Genomic DNA, 18026 nt, shown 5'->3' with positions numbered 1-18026 from the left:
TACTACTACTACCTACTATCTATTGACTGCGAGATATACCCGAAAATGGAAAACGTACAAGAGATGATGATGGATATTCATGAGTGATTATATGCATTTGTGGATATTATAGATAGGTAAAATTCCAGGCGTCCTGCTATGCAATGCTTTTGCCGGCCATCGGGCCGATATTTTTAACCGTGTCCCCCTTTTTTTAGTCTCCGTCTCCGTCTCATATCCGTACGGTAGATGCGTAGCCCTATGGATACAAACGTCGAGGCCATCGATAGGTGCTTCAGCGCGGGTTCTCCAGCAGCCTTGCTAAGCATTGCCCCTTTCCGCAGACCCATGGCGTGCCATTGGCTCCCGGTTCGCGGCTTATCAACGGAGGCGGAGGCGGATGAGCGTAGTTCGTAACTTCTTTTTTGGGGGGTGGAAAGCCCCTTATTCATATCGTAACAACGTCAGGCATCTATTTTTAGTGTTGGGGATGAAGTCTGGTTCCCATGATGGATGATTGCTCCGATGTGTCGCGCTAGTGAGACTATGCGGCGGCCGCAACCTCCTCAGCAACTGGGGTGGCTTCGTCCCGGCTGGACGACCACTTCGGTCTCCGCTCTTGCGAGTTGTTCTCTCCACGGGCTCTCTGGACCCGGAGGACAGCACCCCAGGGACCCTCCGCGCGGTTCAGCGCGTTCATGGCATTCTCAGCCTCCTCGACGCTGCTGAAGTCGACGAACAGGTAGTAGTGGTCACCGGGCTCGAATCTCTTCGCGGGGTGAGGAGCGAACAGCTTGCTGACATTCTCACTATGCAGTCAATTAGCATCCCGGACAATCAATACACGCAGGGACTAATCCATACACTTTGTAATCCTTGAAGAAGTTGGTCATGTTGCTGGTGATCGCCTCCTGGTCCGTCAGCCTCGGGAGGCCGCCAACATAGAGGCGACGGCTGGGATCGCTGTTGGAGGGGGTACTGGCGGTGGTGGTGGTAGTGGTCTTCGACGGAGTGCGCGGGGGCTGGGCCTCGTCGCCGCGGCGCCATCGGTCCATGCTGAACGGAGAAGAGCGAGTCTCACGAGGGGAGGCATCCGAGCGCGGCTGTTGCTGTTGCTGCTGCTGAGCCCGCTCACTCTGGGTCTTCACGACACCAGGCTTGATCTTGACGGGACGACCAAGCATGTCCCGACCGTCCAACTCCGTCATGGCGCGCTCAGCCAGCTCCTTGGTCTCCAAATCGACGAAACAGTATGAGGGGTTGCGGCCGGTGAAGGGATCGATGGCGATATCGATACGCTCGCTATTAAGCACTCAGTTTGTGACTCCCACGGGTGTCTTCTGTTCAAAGAATCCATACATTCGGAACTCAGCCGCATCGAAGAGAGCCTGCACATCCTCCGACTTGGCCGTGTAGGGCATGTTGCCCACGTAGAGACGGCGGCCCTCCGAGATGGCCTGGGGCACGTGCGGGCTGGGTCTGCTGAATGCAATTCTCGAGGTGCTGGTCTTGGGACCGGGGGACCCGGCAGCGGCGCTCTGGCCACTAGGGCTCTCATCGCGCTTCACACGCCAGTTGGGGGAGTGGAAGGCCCGGCCTGTGGTTCTGACCCCATTCTGGAAGACATTCTTTTGGGGAGCTAGGCACGCATTAGCGATTTAGGATATGGCCGTGAAAAATTGGATTCAGCCCCAAATGAGCAGCCCAATGCGATCGCCTACACACTTTGTTCCTGGGGCCTCGGGCTCTCGGGAGCGTCGACCATTGTGACGGTAGAATGTGAAGTGAGGGGTGAGGGTATAGTCTAAGGATTCAAGGTTCGTTAGTATGGATTGACACAGAATTTACTTATTTCCTAATCGGACAGATAATTATGGTAGTCAAAAGAGGGGATTCATACTGTGAACAGGACAAAAGCAAGAGTCACAGAAAGCCAACGAATGCCTTCCAGAAAATGTCCAAGGCAAGAGAAAGTCCCCCGGACAACAGAAAAAGCGAATGCCAACGCAAAAAAATGTCGACGCTGTAGCCTGCGTCAGAAAATTGCCCTCTACATTTTTTTGATGCGAAATGGAGCCAAACAGCGCAAATGCCGCAAACAGAACAAACATCTGGAGATGGATTAATCTCTGCGCTGCCGATGATTGGCCTGTTAGCGAACCGGGGGAGATTTTCTTCATATAAAGCCGCCCTTTGTTTTTTCTCATTTCATCTTCACTTACTTCCACATTCATTTCGACAACAGGATATATACCTGATATGGTGACTGTCTAATAGACAGCAGCTTCAAAGCCACGGAATTAATGCATTCCGTTATCTGCTCTGCAGATCTGCAATCGCCACCAATACTTTTTTCGATTTGTTTATTGCTTTTTTTGTTTACAGCGTTCCACACATACAAGTCATCCTTCAATGATGAAGCAAGATTTCACACAGACCTGTTCCGAGTTTACAAAACATGCGGATCAACAATCGTTCCAACTGCTGTCTGACGATGTGATGACTTGTATTCCCTTGCCCTATTCCAAGATATATATATCTATATGCAAAAATGATATTTTCTTCACTCGTGAATCGATTCCACCAAGTAGTCAATCATCGTAGGACGAGTCCTAGCCTAAAGGTCTCCGTATCCCATAGCATACTACCCTACCTGTCGGACATGACTTGAACCTCACGGATGCTCGGCGAAATTCTACGTATTTTACCTGGAAATACTATAAATCAAGGGCAATTGGTACTGTCATTGCGTAAAGGTACTAACTAATGTACATACTACTAGCCCTACTTATACTTCGATTATACCGAATGATTTGTTCACTTAGACAGTAAGTAGCCAACCCAAACCCCTTATACTTCAATTAGTAGTAAAACACCGTGCCCGGACTAAATCACTTAGAAGATAGCTTCAAGCATAAACGGTAAACTTGTGGTATATAATTTTCACTCTCAACTATAGAAACACCACTTCGCCTCGTCACTCGTATACATCATGCTAATATTTACACTTCCCCCATCATGATCCCATTTTGATATCCCAATCCACCCAGGAATATCACTACATTCCAACCAGAAAGAAGACTACCTGCTACTCACCCCTTCAACCCCCAAACCGCACCCCCGATAACCCCAACCACCAATATATGCAAGAGAACTCCCAACCCAGACATAAGCAACAACACCCACCCCTGCCACTGATTCTTAACCACAACCTCCGAATACCTCTGATCACTAAAGCTCACTCTCGAATACAGCGTCTTCCACCCCAAAACGGGCACATACCGCTGCAACGCCTCCTCAACATACTTCCTCGCCTTATAAACCGGCGAATTAACCCCACCCCGCAACTCCAAATAATTCCTCCTGGAGAGGTCATGAATAGCATGGGCATCACGAACACGCTGGTTCGAGTACTCCGTCAACGCCGCGGCGCGAGCATGATCCTTATTACTCGACAACTTGCCGTGACTGAACACGCGGTGCTCGTCGAGTAAATCGAAGAGGATCCGAACGTCCTCCATCCCTGCGTTCAGTCCCTGGCCGTAGAACGGGAACATGGCGTGCGCGGCGTCGCCGATGATCACGGCTGCGGAGCCGTAATGGTGCGGGCTGCATTTTATGCCGATGAGGGGGAGGTGCGGGCTTTGGTAGAATTGTTGGGACAGGGAGGATTGGGAGATCAGGTCTGGGCAGACGCCCGGGAAGTGGGTGTCGAAGAAGTCGAAGAGGGTGGTGGGAGGGGAGGATTTGAGAGAGTCGAGACAGGATGCTGGCGCGAAGAGAATGCAGTTGAAGGATTGGTCCGGGCAGGGGAATGCGCAGAACATGTATTGCCCTCCGGGCCAGATGTGGAGGTAGTTGGCGGGGAGTCGGAAGGAGTTGGTCTTTTCGCTGGGTGGGATGCGTAGTTCGCACCATACTGTGTCGGCGTATTGTTGTTGGTAGTCGAGCGGGGTGTGGCGCATTATTTGTTGTCTGGTGGTGGAGTGGGCGCCGTCCGCGCCGATGAGGAAGTCGAAGGGGACTTCTTTGGGTGGGGGTGGTGTAGTAGTAGTGGGTGGTGAGGTGGATGGCGAGGGTTCTTCTCGTTGTTCGAACCAGACCTTGCGGGCTTTCATGTCTGCTCGGACGAGCTTGTGGTGGAAGAACATCTTCACGTTAGGGGTGGCGTCGAGCTCTTGACGGAGGGCGACGTTGAGGGCTTTGCGGTCTAGAGAGTATAAGGAGTTTCCGTGTACATCGTATTGGTGGAATGTCTGTTGAAGTTTGCCTGAGACGCTTCTTCCGTGGACCATTCTGCCGTGCATGGGGATGGCAGTGCGCATGATGGCGCGGAGGAGGTCAGTTCGACCGGACTTTTCGAGGGCTCTGATGCCCCGTTCGGAGAGAGTGAAGTTGATGGATTTCTGAAGCAGGGGAGAGGCGCCTGATGGGTTGAGACGCTCATCTAGAGGAGGACTTGTTAGCTGGATGCATGGGTATAGGGGTTGTTTGTGAAGAACATACCGCCACGCAGTTCGTATACTTCTACATTGTCATGGTAATGGCTGGCATAGAGGGCCGCCAGGGAGCCCACTGGCCCACCACCAACGATGACAATTTTTCCGTCTGCAGCCATTGTAGTCATATTCATTGTTCTTAGATGTCTTCAGGTATACTCAACGAGAAGACGAGGAGCGAGCTTATATAGCTGAGGCACGCTCACTAATTACGCGATATAAACCATGAGAAGACTTGCGCAAAGTCTATACTGGCAATAGCTGTCGCACTTGTCTCATTTTCGACCCTTTACCGTCATCAGGCAGGCAGGGCCATGAGATCAACATGAAGAGCAACCATGTGGGCCACCTTTCAGCCGTACTTACATCTTGCTCCTAGCATTGCACGAGCCATACGTAATAAGTAAAGACTAGCACGTTGGAGCGGCACATTAGTAGTCTGTTATATGCAGCTGTGACGACGATGCTGCATTGAGGTAGGTGAGGAGCTGAACTCAATTCCAACCATCCAGGCATCAGACAAGGACATGAGAGAGAAGAACATAGTAGATACCGTAACAATACCGACACTTGGATGCAAGTCATGTGTAGAAATACCTAGTACTAGTACTCCGTAGTCACAGTATACTAGTACTAGTACTTCGTAGTAACAGTATACTAGTACTAGTAAACAGTAATGCTCAAACCCCGAAGGACCGCAATATCCGACACCCCCTCATCTTTGGCTGATATTAATCTAACCTCGGGCAACAATGCGACGCAATTGCATACTACTCCGTAATCATGTTAATCATTGCAGAGGTGATGTGCTCAGCTGAAATGCACGTTGTCGTTGGCGTGACAGATCGAGCGCAAACGGAAACCCGATGATTGGACACCTTACGATGTAACCCCTCCTCCTTGCATACCGAGTTTAAACACCATACAGCTCCAATCAGTCAGTCTTACAACCACAGTATTAAAAATAACTAATTACGGTCAGAGAGTCCAATTCCGCCCCGTGGAACTTAAACCCAAAGCCTATTTACCTGCACGTCCAACCCGAACGAGCCCAGCGTTTATGATACGTCTACCCATCACCACCGAATCTAGTAAGTGTACATACTTTAATCCATATAAACATACTCACGTCCCTCTAACTTACTGCACGCAATGCTGTGAATATCCTTCAAGTCAATTCACCCAAATACCCACCACTGGCTATAGCTTAATCTCCGCAATCAATAAAAACCTGCACCTTGCGCTATAAAAAAACCATGTCAAACCCGCCAAGAAGAAGAACCGACACCATCAACAAATTCACCTTCACCCGCCCCGGCGACGTCGTTTACGAATTCCCCAAATATACCTCCGCCTCCTGCAAAGTCCGCATCACTTTACCTCCAGGCAGCACCTGGACCTCAGGCCCACATTGGCATGAAAAGCGCGTCGAATACTTCCGCGTCGTGCAAGGCGCCGCCTGGTTCACCCTAAACGGGGAATACAAAGTCTATCGGCCGTCGGATGGCAACGTGCCGATCCCATTATTCACGGTCCATGAATGGGGTCGAGCTCCCGAGCAAGAAGAGGGGGATTTAATTGTCGATGAGTGGACGGCGCCGGCGGATTCGTTCAAGATTGCGTTCTTCCGTAACTTGAATAGTGTCATTCTGGATGAGACGAGTGATGGGAAGACACCGCCGAGAAGTGAGTGGTGGTTGACGCTGCAGCTGTGGGTGATTTGCCATGGCTTGGATAATTGGCCCGTGTTTTGTAGAGGGTTCTTTGGCGTGCAGTGGGTTGTTACGCATGTGTTTTTGGGTTTGGTTGCGTTGGTGGGTTCGGCGGTCTGGGGGTTGAGGGCTGCTTATGATGAGTATACGGCACAGGGGATTAAGGAGGTTATTCGAGCTGCTAAGGAGGGGAAGAGGGTGAAGAGAAGAGGTGTTGATTGATTGATTGAGTGCAAGTTGTTTTGTGTATAGTGTTTGCCACGTCAGGGTTGGATGTGGGTTGAACGTTAGGCTGCCTGCATGATATGTGATACTCTCGTTGCCAAGTATGCAGTTGCAGTAACTACACAGTTTGCATTAGTAAAGGGTCCAACGCCGCTTTAATCTGGAGTAGAAGTAAATTCACGATTGGCTTCAGATATACACCTCGTGATGCTACCGTGATCGGTGAATAGCCACCATAGTACTGGTCCACACCATCATTTGTTCAACATCAACTAAATAGCTCGGGGTGTTGTCGGTTCTAGCCTTTCGGAGAGCCTACTAAGTATCGACGCCCGACTCAGCTAACTCTAGCGGTAACTGACTCTACGTTGGTGCTCTCCTTGGCAGACACTTGCCGCTCCTAGATAGTCTATGTGAAGCACCGTCTCGTATTCCCGAGATTATACCACCAATCCCTGCTCCTAACTATTAGCTAGTGTACACCGTCTACACCAGAATAGATTAAATTGGACTGGTAAAAGAACTAGGTAGATAGGTCGCACAAGTTCAGCCCAGCTTAGTATCATACCTGTATTCCCTTAATAACACTAGTAATATACTATTTTAATGATGAAACCCCCAAATCAAGAATAGCTCATATTATGTACACGTACTACACCAATCATCAAATCATACGAACCAGGAAACAATTTCCGATTCGAACCACAATTGATTGTTCCTCCATCAGACAAGCTGGCCGACTGTATATACTAGTATGATGTACTCCACACCAGCAGCAGCAGCAGCTGAAACCCCACCTACTACGTACTACTAGTAGTAACTACCAAGTACATACCAACTACCCTGTGAGAACGACGTAGAGCAAGTCCATACTCGATTATTTATTTATTATCAGATTGCTACTTATTTACTATTAACACTCACCTAATAAATACAGATATCGAATCCTTCATGGATGATGATGCTAAGTTAGAAGACCTCAGTCCGTTTCTTTAGTTACTACTACTACTACTACTACTACTACTACTACTACTATATACATACCATATGCCCAAGCTGCTTCGAGATCCTGTTCTACTAGCAGTCCATCTGCTCCGAGACTAACAATCATCCTACTACTTAAACCCACCTCAGCTGAGGTGGGGTCATTGTTGATAGCTCCGCGTTAGTAGAGATATGTACCCATTATGCGTGATTTGTCCAGGCACGGCAACTTCGCCACTTGCACGCCCCGGTGGGGGGTGGGGAGGGGTACGTACCCAATATGCGTGATTGTCCAGGCACGGCAAACTTCGCCGCACCGGTGGGGGGATCTCGATCTCCGTGGTGGGGTTTATCTTTCGATACGAGGAATGAGCTGGGAAATCAAATGGGGGTTTTGGTGAGGGTAGTGGTGGCGGGGGCAAGGAATCGGGGATTTACGCCGTGTTAGTGCGGGGTTGATAACAAGCGTGACCGCAGATTAGAATCATGGCCTGATTGCAGAAATTTTCGACTGTCTAACTTAGTTTATTTATTAAAGGTTATTTGACAAAGCAACTGCTCGGCAAATCTGCTACAAGCTAAACAACATCAATTACCACCGATCACGACAGGAACTCTCTGAAAGATCAGCGAGATCGTCAGGCAGTGTTGTATCCAGCCTCGGTCATGGGAACCTCGTCGTCTCGCTCATACAAGATCTCCGGGCGGATTTTCTGGCGGAGAATGTACCTTCGGACAAAGTAAGGAATTTGGCGAAGTCCGTATGCGGCATGAAAGCGCGTAGGAACCGAAAACACCTGGTCCAATTCCTCCAGCGTCTTGCCCTTGGTTTCAGGCATGAACATCAGGATTAGCCACCATCCGACGATGCACCACCCCGCGTACCAGCTGAAAGCCCCCTGCGGGGTAAATGCCGCACGCAGGGAGGGCCAGGTGATAGCTAGCAGACAGTTGAACAGCCATGTTGTCGCCGTCGCTAAGGCCATGCCGTGGGAACGAACGTAAAGTGGGTAGGCTTCGGCGGAATAGGTGAATGGTACTGGACCCTCGCCGACAGAATACACTATCGCGAATAGATATGTGCCTAATGCAATGCATCCAAGCCGGGCTGAGGAGTGTGTATCTTCAGGTATCCAGAAGCTGAAACCAGTGAAGAACATGGACAATGCCATTAGAGGAAACGTGGTGAGAAGAAGGTTGCGACGGCCAAAGGTATCAATCGTGTATACAGCCGGTATAGCAAAAAGCCAATTGATCATACCCCATCCGAAAGAGGCTGCCAGTGCTTTTCGCTGGTTCGATACGGACAACTGCGTCAGAGAATTTCCCGTGGTCCCGAGGAAAATCTCAGATGAATAGTAGGCAATAACATTGACACCTGCAGCAAAGTTAGTATTTACATACTAGGGATACTTGGTATCATACCGCAGAACTAATGCAATCAGTTAGCAGCAGCTCAGTGTAGAATTGCAGTTGTGGTTGGTATACCTGTTGCATGAACATGACGAGCTCCGACGCAATCAACGCGCGCCGGTTTCGGGGAACGGCGATAAGTTCGATGAGTTTGTTCTGCCCCAGTTTCATGCCTGTCTCTGCCTGCAGCAATGTGTGCATGTAGTACAAGTCACGCGCAGCCTGGACCTTGTTGAAACGTAAGCTGCACATGGACTCATAGGCCTTGTCATAGCGGTTGCGCGACATGTACCAACGAGGCGATTCGGGGCACGTGAACACGAAGCAGCAGACGAGAAGGGCTGGAAGTAAAGCCGAGGCCATCATTAAGCGCCAGTTGAGACCGACGATCCCTGCAGGGTCCTGTATCTCAAAGAAGGCCAAATCGGCGACGTAGCCAAACATGATGCCAAATGCGGTCCACATCTGCCATTGCATGACCAAGGCACCACGAATGACCGGAGGGGCTGTTTCTGCGGCGTAGATCGGGACGGTAGCTGACTTGGGACCGATGCCAAAGCCCAGAGCAAAGCGCGCAATGAACATGTGCCACCAGGTGTTGACGAACCCCTGCCAGAGACAGGTGATGGCCGAAAAACAACAGGTAATGAAGATGGTGCCTCGTCGGCCAAACCACGCATTGAACGGGACTGTTAACCAGCAGCCGATCAGAGCACAACACATGTAGGGTGCGCAGTTTACGAGGCCAAGCAGCCAATTTGACCTCGATTCGCTGCCACGATCAAGACCGAACTGATGCTTATAGAAAATCTGGGCGCCATTGACGACAGTTTCATCTGCAGGTGCATGATTGCCTTAGCCTCGGTGTCGTGCCACATCAGGCGTGTTGAAGAAAAGGCTTGGACTTACCCATTCCCTGAACAGCAGCTGACAGGGAACACAAGCAAATGACCAGGTACATTGTCCACGGCTGGGACCAGCGATGAGCGTATTCATTCTCTAGAACTGCCAACTCCTGGGGCGTCAGGCCGGGCACCTCTGCATATCTTTCAGGGACCTGCGCCAACATGGCACCCATTGCAAAGGCACGCACATCCTCTTCGTCACCCATCTGGTGAGTGATGGCGAAGTTGATGCCCTGCTGGCGTAGTTCCTCCTGGGTGTATCCGGCCAGGGGATTGGCAAGCTTCGCATTCATGTTTCGGCGCGCTCGCTCTGCAGCTGTTCCGAAGGAACGCTGGAGACGAATGTTTTCCCTGTGGTCAGATGCATATTCATCATTGGAGGCCTTGTTTTCGAAGATAGGCTCCCCGATAACCGGACATTCCTCTTTTCCAAACATTTTCAGATATTGGGATCTGGTCGCGATGATGGCAGCTGATCCTGTGGGGGGTGTAGAAACGAGAGACTGCGTGAAGATCGGCAAAGATTAGCAGGTCGTCGATAAAAGCGAAGATTTATATGAATAGGGAGAAATGGAGAAACATATTAGTGACCGAGACCGGAAACATCAACATGAATGGCCCATTGCACAAGGATGGATCGCAAACCTGGCTGGACCGTTGGCGCCACTTCCGAGGTGCATCAACAAAGGATGCAAGCAACGACAAAGAAGTGTAGTGTGAGAAGAGCGGATGTGAACAGACGAGCCAAGCAGGTCTACCAGTGATAAGTTGGATGATACAAAGAACTGTTCAACGCGTAGGATGTGATGCAGGGATACGGAAGAAAATGCGTGCAGAAGAGTGGAGTCTTGGGATGCATCACCACTTTGCACAACTGGAACATGTGTCGACTCACCGTTTCAGCCAACATCCCGGGGCGATGACATCGACAAGCTACTGAATCAGATTGATTGCTGAGGTCGGACGCGTTGCTGGTTTATCCTTTGGTGAGAGGATATGGGAAAGAAAAGAGAGTAGTAGTTAACTAAGGCTGTAGTCTGACTAACCAGCGACAGGGAGAGACACGATTCATTCACCGTGGACACATGCAAGACAAAGGAGGGAATGAGACTCATCCAGTCTCTGGGGTTGGCTGGTCCTTGAGGCTTAGAGACGGCCTTCGGTCGCGATCACAAACGTGGTTCCCTGTCGCCAATTGTAGCAATTTGAGCAATCAGTGGGCAAGACTGAGGTTGTACAAGCCTCGTTTGCTGCAATGAGGCCACCCTCCAAGTTGGATTGCGGTTTTGACAACCGCATGGCCATGCAACCCCAGATGCCAAATATAGTTTTCTTTTCCATCTGGACTGCATCCGTCGACATCGGGGCAATTTTACGATTTCAGATCTAATATAAATCTCGTGGATGTTCTGGGGAATCAAGGGTGACAGACAAAGCAAGGATGGAAAAGATTACCGAGACTCAATTCGCATCTTCAAATCCCCGGATCGCCGTCGCTTAGACGTTGACTGGCGTGCGGGGTCGCTCTTACTCCACCGTCGGATCGCGCCAGGCCCGTCGGATGGAGCCAGACCATTGATGCTACTATCCTCATTCCAGGATAGATAGTGTTGGATTATCCGATGGTTCTAATGCCGCTTTTCCGTTCGGAACTCCTTACAGCTGCATCTGCTGCATCTGTTGAGTGCCAGGAAACTTGGACGTCACAGTTCCTACCCCGCATTCCGCAATGGCGCCAGGTTTCCTAAACCGACTACATCTGGACTGTTCTTCCAGCTGTACCGACAGTTATTGGTTGAAAGAACGTGCTGTAAAAGGCAAGGAAGCATAATTTCTATATGCTGGTGATAATGCACGTCTGCAAGTCTCTACAGTGACGACATCCCACTCTAGCCGGCTGTAGGCCGCTCCACTGTCAATCCATAGCTCATCCGCATAGTCGGATGCAGACACTCCTACTAAATATCGGAACAGCAGACGGATAGATAGATCCAGGTACTATCTATCCATCTCCACAGACTTTAATGTTATTTGACCAAAGAGTCCATGGGTCGGCAAAGGGTCGAGAGGGGGAACATACCCGCTTCCGACCCGCCTCTGCTACTCTCTATGATGGCATCACCCCGGTTTATAAAGTAGCCCTTACTCCTCACTTCTTCTCCAGCAATTTGTACTATACCCCCAGTTTATTTGTTTCTTCTACTTCTACTCCTATCTCACTATACACAACATGCTCGGCAAAATTGCCCTCGAAGAAGCCTTCGCGCTTCCCCGCTTCGAAGAGAAGACGCGCTGGTGGGCCAGTCTATTCTCCACCGACCCCGAAACCCACGTCAAGGAGATCACCGACATCAACAAGCTGCGCATCGAACATGCCGACAAATACGGCGTGGGATACCAGATTCTCTCCTACACAGCCCCCGGTGTCCAAGATATCTGGGATCCCGTCGAGGCTCAAGCCCTAGCCGTGGAAATCAACGACTACATCGCAGAGCAAATCCGGGATAAACCCGATCGCTTTGGCGCATTTGCGTAAACCTCCCCCCTTCCCCACATACTACCTTACCTCACTAACTCGAATTTCCCAACTGAAGGACCCTCTCTATGCACAACCCTCAAGAAGCCGCCTCCGAACTCCGCCGCTGCGTGCAAACCTACGGCTTCAAAGGCGCCCTCGTCAACGACACCCAACGCGCCGGCCCCGACGGCGACGACATGATCTTCTACGACAACGCCTCTTGGGACATCTTCTGGCAAACTTGCACAGAACTCGACGTGCCCCTTTACCTGCACCCGCGCAACCCCACCGGCACCATCTACGAGAAGCTCTGGGCAGATCGGAAATGGCTCGTGGGTCCCCCGCTCAGTTTCGCACAGGGCGTCAGTCTGCATGTCCTGGGGATGGTGACGAACGGGGTGTTTGATCGGCACCCTAACCTGCAGCTCATCATGGGCCACCTGGGTGAACATGTTCCGTTCGATATGTGGCGTATTAACCATTGGTTCGAGGATCGCAAGAAGTTGTTGGGGTTGGCGGAGACGTGTAAGAAGACGATTCGGGAGTACTTTGCTCAGAATATCTGGATTACGACGTCTGGGCACTTTTCTACCACCACGTTGAACTTCTGTATGGCGGAGGTCGGGGTCGATCGGATTCTGTTCTCCATTGATTATCCGTTTGAGACGTTTGAGGATGCGTGTGTTTGGTTTGATGGGGCGGAGTTGAATCTTGTGGATAAGGTTAAGATTGGGAGGGATAATGCGGCGAGGTTGTTCAAGTTGGGAGCGTTTAGGGATTGTGATGCGAAGATTAAGAATTAGTTTATGAGTTAGTATGTACGAAATGAGATGATATTTACTGTTTACTTTTGTGCGGGGAGTTTGGATTGGAGTTACTACTATGGTATCCGGCTGGCTGACGAGCTAACTATGATGATGGTTTCACTAGAATACATCTCAGATCTATCTAGCTTCTACTACATCGGATATGTTAGTAAATATGTAGATGTGCTCCTTTTTGTCAGTCCACACCTCCCAATCCTTGTTCTTGTTTTTTTTTTCTTTTTTTTTTTTCTTAATTTTTTCTTTCTTTTGTTCTTATTTTTGTGTTTTCGTTTTTCCATCCGTCACTTTGCGTTCGCTCTTCTTTCATTGGTATCTTGAAATCATAGCTCCTTGCATATGTATCAGATCCGTCGAATTCAACTCTTCCTCACACCAATCCTCGATTCATCTCATGACCTAACCAGTGTCAAATGAGCTTCATCTAAACCTAAAAGTCACCTTCAAAACACCCAACCATCATCCGTCTCCGAATCCTCAGTATCCTTAGAGCCAGACACAGCAGACTGCGCAGCCTTAGCCAGCGCCTCATACGCAAAGTCCCGGACCTTAACCGTAGGATCCATCTCCGCAGTGAAAGGAACGTAATCTTTAACCCCCACCACTGTCTTCGCTTCTTCTTCCTCTTCCTTCTTCTTCTCTTCATCGCGGCGTTTCTCCTCCTTCGCCTGCTCATACGCAATCTTCCGGGCCTCTGCCCGCTGAGCAACCTGGCGCTGCCGCTCACGTTCACCCTCGATGTGATGCGCAAGCATGGCGCTTCTCCAGGCCTGAGGAGTCTCCTGCATCTCTCTGTAGTGAGGCTCCGTGTACCGCTCCTTGATGTCCACTGTGACTCTGATAATGGCATCATAACTCTCAATGGCCCGGTTGATCAGATCCCAGACTGCGATCAAGGCGCGGGTCATTTCGACGCGCACGGGATTCCAGTTCTCCTTCACGGGAAGCTGGCGCTGATAGTCATTCATGAAGTCGGTGTAGATGTACGCGTCGAAAAAGTCCAAGAAGACGGTGAGAAGGTCACGCTCAGATGGGCGGGGCTTGTTGAGATGGCTGATGAGGGTGAGGCGTTAGTTGAGTTTTGCTTCTGCTTTGCTTTGCTTTGCTTTGTGGTATTGGGTGAGAGAATGGGATAGGGGGAGGACATACTTAAGGATCAGTTCCGTCATGTTTCTGAACCGAGTCACCACGTTGTACTGCGTATCTTCTGCAATCTGCTTGACCGAATATTCAACGCGGCGCGCCCAGGTGAGTTCTTGTTGCAAAATGTGGTCCACAATGCCGATGCATTTCCTGAGCTCTTCTAAGTGGTGCATGACCTCTTTGACTTCGTCTTTGGTCAGTCCGAGGACTGGATCCACGGGGGTAGCGTGTCTGCGAAAGAGGAGGAGCTCAAGTCGAAGAACAGTGTTGCTCATATCGATGAAGCGTGTTTTGGTAGTCAGGCTCATATGTTCTGAGCTGGTCATAGTCCGCATTTGCTCGAGGGTGCTCTTCTTGCGCTCCTCGGCAACAAGTGGAATCGAGTCAGAGCCAACTCCTGCGTGTTGGGTGTTCAGCTGTGAGGCCGGGGTAGGGGGGCTTTCGATCTTAGGTGTCTCGGATACGTTGGTCATTGTGCTCGCGTTGATGGTATCCTCGTCACCCGCCATGGTGAAGGGAAGAGGCGCAGTTGCCAGCGAGTCAATTTGTCTGAAGCTGATGACTTCGTCGCAAACCTTGGAGATAGCTATTTTGTATGATTCTTCAATCTGCCTGTTCTGGCGGGCGTCACGGTTTTCACACGACCTGTAGTATTCAGGGAAGCGCTCCGTGTTAACGTGTAGAGGAAGTGGGAGACCAGAATTAGGCCTGTTTTGAGTAAGGAAGGCTGGAGTGGGCTCTATGGGTTCCTCATTCACTGAGGGCCCGGGCTCCCCAATACTCTCGCTTCTATTATCTGGTACGTTTGCCATGGTTGCCTCCATGGCAGAAATCTCGTTGTTGGTTTCGATAGGCGAGACCATCCCCTTGTCTTCATCCTGGGCTTGCTCGGGATACCCCTCAAGATATGCGATGTGGTGGCGGTAGAGCTCACGGATACAGGACTCTATGCTCGACTTGGCGGAGAGAGTGCCACTGCCTGTGAGTGCAGATGCCATGATAGGCAGGTGGTCGCGTGTCCTAGAACTGTGAAAAAGTACACTGGGAGCTGGGAAGAGAAAGCTGCAACAGGAAATCACAACTGCTCATATGCGTTCATGAACACCAGAGATCTCGAAGCAACTGCCTGCGTGATAGAGAACCATGCACAACTGCTCCTGCTAAAGAAAGATCACACACAGTATCACAACGCCTTGAGTATCCTGAGAAAGACTGAATATGATGATATTGGATGAGAGTGATGACGAGAGAAGAAGAACACTGGGAGATCATCTTCGTGAGAACACTTATCAAAGCGGGCCATGCAATCTCGGCGACGACTAAGCAATAAAAGATTCACTGTGTATACTGCTGCCGACGCCTTGAACTACTTGACCGTGCGGCTGTGATCACAGGAACAGCGGTTGTGGGCCCAGGGACGGAAATTATCTTGATGTGACTATCTACTACAATGGCTTCTTTGACCGTTGGAGAAGTCGCAATCGCGGGTATGGTATCGAATTATACCGGCATACTTGTGGTTCGTGTCTATACGAATTGCTTCCATCCTCCGGCAGAAGTAGGGCTATGAGCTTACCCAATGGTCCTGGCTTTTATTGACATGAAGAACAGATGAAGACTAGGACTCAGCGCCATAAATCGAGTGAAAACCATTCCTATATGGACTCTCAATTGGAATGGGATCGACCTAGTGCCATCCTGATATCCCACCTAGAAGGGGTCGTCAATTGCATTGCAAAGTTGAAGGCCGCAAATAACTGCATGTCTTATGAATCAATAGTTGGGCGTTGTATAGTGGATCAACCACTGGCGGAACGGCCCTTCCCGTGGTTCGGCTCAAGCACTATTTATGAGAACTGAACTTGGTGATGATGGCATGGGCAAAGGACCAAGAAAGTTTACATTTAGAAGGAAAATTGCGTGAACGTGGTGCTATCGCTAGTAAATGAGTCTACGATAATTGGTCTTCGAATAGGTCATGATCTGCACTGGGCAGATACCCCTGAAAAACATACGCGGATAGTCAAAGTTGGGCGTCCCTACTCTTGGGCATTGTTGACCCCCTTGTAGTGGCGAGATCAAATCAGAAGCAGGATTGCCTCGATCTTCGTAATTGAGCAAGTCTGATTACAATTTGCCCACCGGCACAGCTTGGCTCGGGAAACTAGTACGTACTTAAGAATGTCATTAAAGGCACAAGGTAATAACATTCAGGGTATATGAAACTACATATCATGAGTGTACCGCATCTCAATCCATGACGCTTACAGAAAGAATCGAGCGTCTAGTTTAATCGAGATGCAGTTTGACCCTCCCTCCAGTCATGACTGCGGAAACTAAGCAGGTGAAAAGGAAAGAACAAAACGTTCTCGCCAGCCACACTACTTAAACAGACATGATCTGTGAGGTTAGCGAGGGTCTGCCTCGTTCTTCGCACAGTGACTGATTGGCACCTCATTGATAAGGAGTGTGACAACTCAAAGTAGTGCGTGGATATCGCCAGCGAATAGAGCACTCAAAAGAACAAAAACAAATATGGATACGAAGGTTCATGACTGTAGATGATATACTTGGGACCAGGGTCAGTCTTCCTTCTTACTTTCCTCGGACTTTTCAGCAGAGGCTTTATCATCTTCATCCTCGTCGTCGGGCAACGGAACATCCATGACTCGCTCTCCGGCTTTTTCTAAAGCCCTGCAGCTCCATGTTCTTACACCTTTGTAGACGGCCTAGTATTCGCTGTCAGAAGTTGCCAAAAAAAAAAAAAAAAAAAAAAAAAAAAAACATGATGTAGACATACCCAAAGGAAACTACCAACACCGATGACGATGACCAACCACGCGACCCGGTTGCGGCCAGAATTCCTTCCGCCACCAAACATCCCTGTGCCGCGCAGTGTCAATCCATGCCAGGAAGAAAGCGCAAACACAGCCTTAATAAAAGATAGAAAGCCCAAAGAGGCTATCCCCTTGATGAAATGCTGAGTCCAGGAAGCCTCTTCATTGTCAGGTAAGATACTCGACACAGGGCGCGTATCCCAGTAGTCTGAGCGGATAATGGGGTCCATAGGGTCCACGTATAGATTAATGATCGGGTCAGCAATAAAACCAAGTAAAAATACAGTCAACATTAGAATAATTAAAGTAAGTCCAAGCTGCGTCAATGGGCTACTGATCCAGTGTGCCCATCGGAGGCGCTCTAAGCGATAGTGGAAGCCACATGTCGGACAGTGCCAGTAATTCCTCTTGCCATAGCCTGGGTCCGCATGTCGCCAAAGTTGTAGACATCCCTCATGCACATAACGCGAGGATCCTTTGCATTTGCAAGGGCGAAGTAACCGACCCGACTCCGGGTCTGAGGACTGGTATGTCACGCGTTGCTTGGACTGGAGAAACCCAGGCAGGTGTTCGGATGGAGGAGGGAAGGTAGGGTAGACGGTCTCCAGGCAGATGCGACATGTACGAGGAGGGTAATGCTTTTCGGAAGTCTCGCCTGAAGATTGCGAGGGTTCATCAGGTCCAGCAACATCTCCTGGACTCTGTCTTACATCAAAGTCAGGGTCCGAAGCTGAGACGGAGGCAGAGCTCGAAGGCCACTGCCAGAGCGGCTCATTGCGCAGGTCCATTCTGCCTTTGCCTGAACGGTCTCAGAGCTAATGGCATAATATGATTCTCAGACCTACCAGCGATCTGAGAACCTCCAGTAGCAATTGGTAGGCGCCTGGGTCGAGAGATGCGCGAGGACGAGGAGAAAAAAGAGGGAAAAGTGGGTGAGGGAAAAAGAGGCCAGCTTAAAAAGGCGATGTGGAGAAGAAGTCGTGCCGT

General features: G+C 50.0%; 7 protein-coding genes across 7 annotated transcripts; 2 read left to right on the top strand and 5 right to left on the bottom strand.

Annotated features, from left to right (window-relative positions):
- Nucleotides 1-93: 93 nt before the first annotated feature.
- Nucleotides 94-1994, bottom strand: BO83DRAFT_372227 (RNA-binding protein). The gene is made up of 5 exons (XM_025529972.1): nt 1880-1994; nt 1705-1783; nt 1339-1618; nt 844-1281; nt 94-788 (listed from the first exon to the last, which is right to left on the bottom strand). Exons 2-5 carry the CDS (start codon nt 1742-1744, stop codon nt 524-526), a joined length of 1023 nt encoding a protein of 340 aa, XP_025382471.1. The 5' UTR covers nt 1745-1783; nt 1880-1994; the 3' UTR covers nt 94-523.
- A 434-nt stretch (nt 1995-2428) lies between these two features.
- BO83DRAFT_421518 (FAD-dependent oxidoreductase) lies at nt 2429-4597 on the bottom strand (the record flags this gene model as incomplete). Its single annotated transcript, XM_025534998.1, has 5 exons — nt 2429-2498; nt 2633-2696; nt 2756-2834; nt 3222-4426; nt 4486-4597. 5 exons carry the CDS (start codon nt 4595-4597, stop codon nt 2429-2431), a joined length of 1530 nt encoding a protein of 509 aa, XP_025382470.1.
- A 670-nt stretch (nt 4598-5267) lies between these two features.
- BO83DRAFT_349299 (cupin domain-containing protein) lies at nt 5268-6524 on the top strand. The gene is made up of 2 exons (XM_025528863.1): nt 5268-5415; nt 5461-6524. Exon 2 carries the CDS (start codon nt 5735-5737, stop codon nt 6410-6412), a length of 678 nt encoding a protein of 225 aa, XP_025382469.1. The 5' UTR covers nt 5268-5415; nt 5461-5734; the 3' UTR covers nt 6413-6524.
- A 1416-nt stretch (nt 6525-7940) lies between these two features.
- BO83DRAFT_441901 (MFS sugar transporter) lies at nt 7941-10314 on the bottom strand. The gene is made up of 4 exons (XM_025536366.1): nt 9722-10314; nt 8888-9648; nt 8825-8831; nt 7941-8777 (listed from the first exon to the last, which is right to left on the bottom strand). Exons 1-4 carry the CDS (start codon nt 10152-10154, stop codon nt 8038-8040), a joined length of 1941 nt encoding a protein of 646 aa, XP_025382468.1. The 5' UTR covers nt 10155-10314; the 3' UTR covers nt 7941-8037.
- A 1571-nt stretch (nt 10315-11885) lies between these two features.
- BO83DRAFT_372213 (amidohydrolase family protein) lies at nt 11886-13065 on the top strand. Its single transcript, XM_025529971.1, has 2 exons — nt 11886-12249; nt 12312-13065. Exons 1-2 carry the CDS (start codon nt 11948-11950, stop codon nt 13036-13038), a joined length of 1029 nt encoding a protein of 342 aa, XP_025382467.1. The 5' UTR covers nt 11886-11947; the 3' UTR covers nt 13039-13065.
- A 437-nt stretch (nt 13066-13502) lies between these two features.
- Nucleotides 13503-15200, bottom strand: BO83DRAFT_403704 (uncharacterized protein; the record flags this gene model as incomplete). The annotated part of the gene is made up of 2 exons (XM_025533642.1): nt 13503-14112; nt 14209-15200. The coding sequence occupies 2 exons, from the start codon at nt 15198-15200 to the stop codon at nt 13503-13505; spliced, it is 1602 nt and encodes a 533-aa protein (XP_025382466.1).
- A 1168-nt stretch (nt 15201-16368) lies between these two features.
- On the bottom strand, nt 16369-17950 carry BO83DRAFT_412438 (RING finger domain protein). Its single transcript, XM_025534405.1, has 2 exons — nt 17003-17950; nt 16369-16931 (listed from the first exon to the last, which is right to left on the bottom strand). Exons 1-2 carry the CDS (start codon nt 17825-17827, stop codon nt 16785-16787), a joined length of 972 nt encoding a protein of 323 aa, XP_025382465.1. The 5' UTR covers nt 17828-17950; the 3' UTR covers nt 16369-16784.
- Nucleotides 17951-18026: the final 76 nt, after the last annotated feature.

Source organism: Aspergillus eucalypticola, assembly GCF_003184535.1.
Source record: "Aspergillus eucalypticola CBS 122712 chromosome Unknown BO83scaffold_43, whole genome shotgun sequence".
NCBI classification, from domain to species: domain Eukaryota; kingdom Fungi; phylum Ascomycota; class Eurotiomycetes; order Eurotiales; family Aspergillaceae; genus Aspergillus; species Aspergillus eucalypticola.
This window is presented reverse-complemented; position numbering and strand designations above follow the sequence as displayed.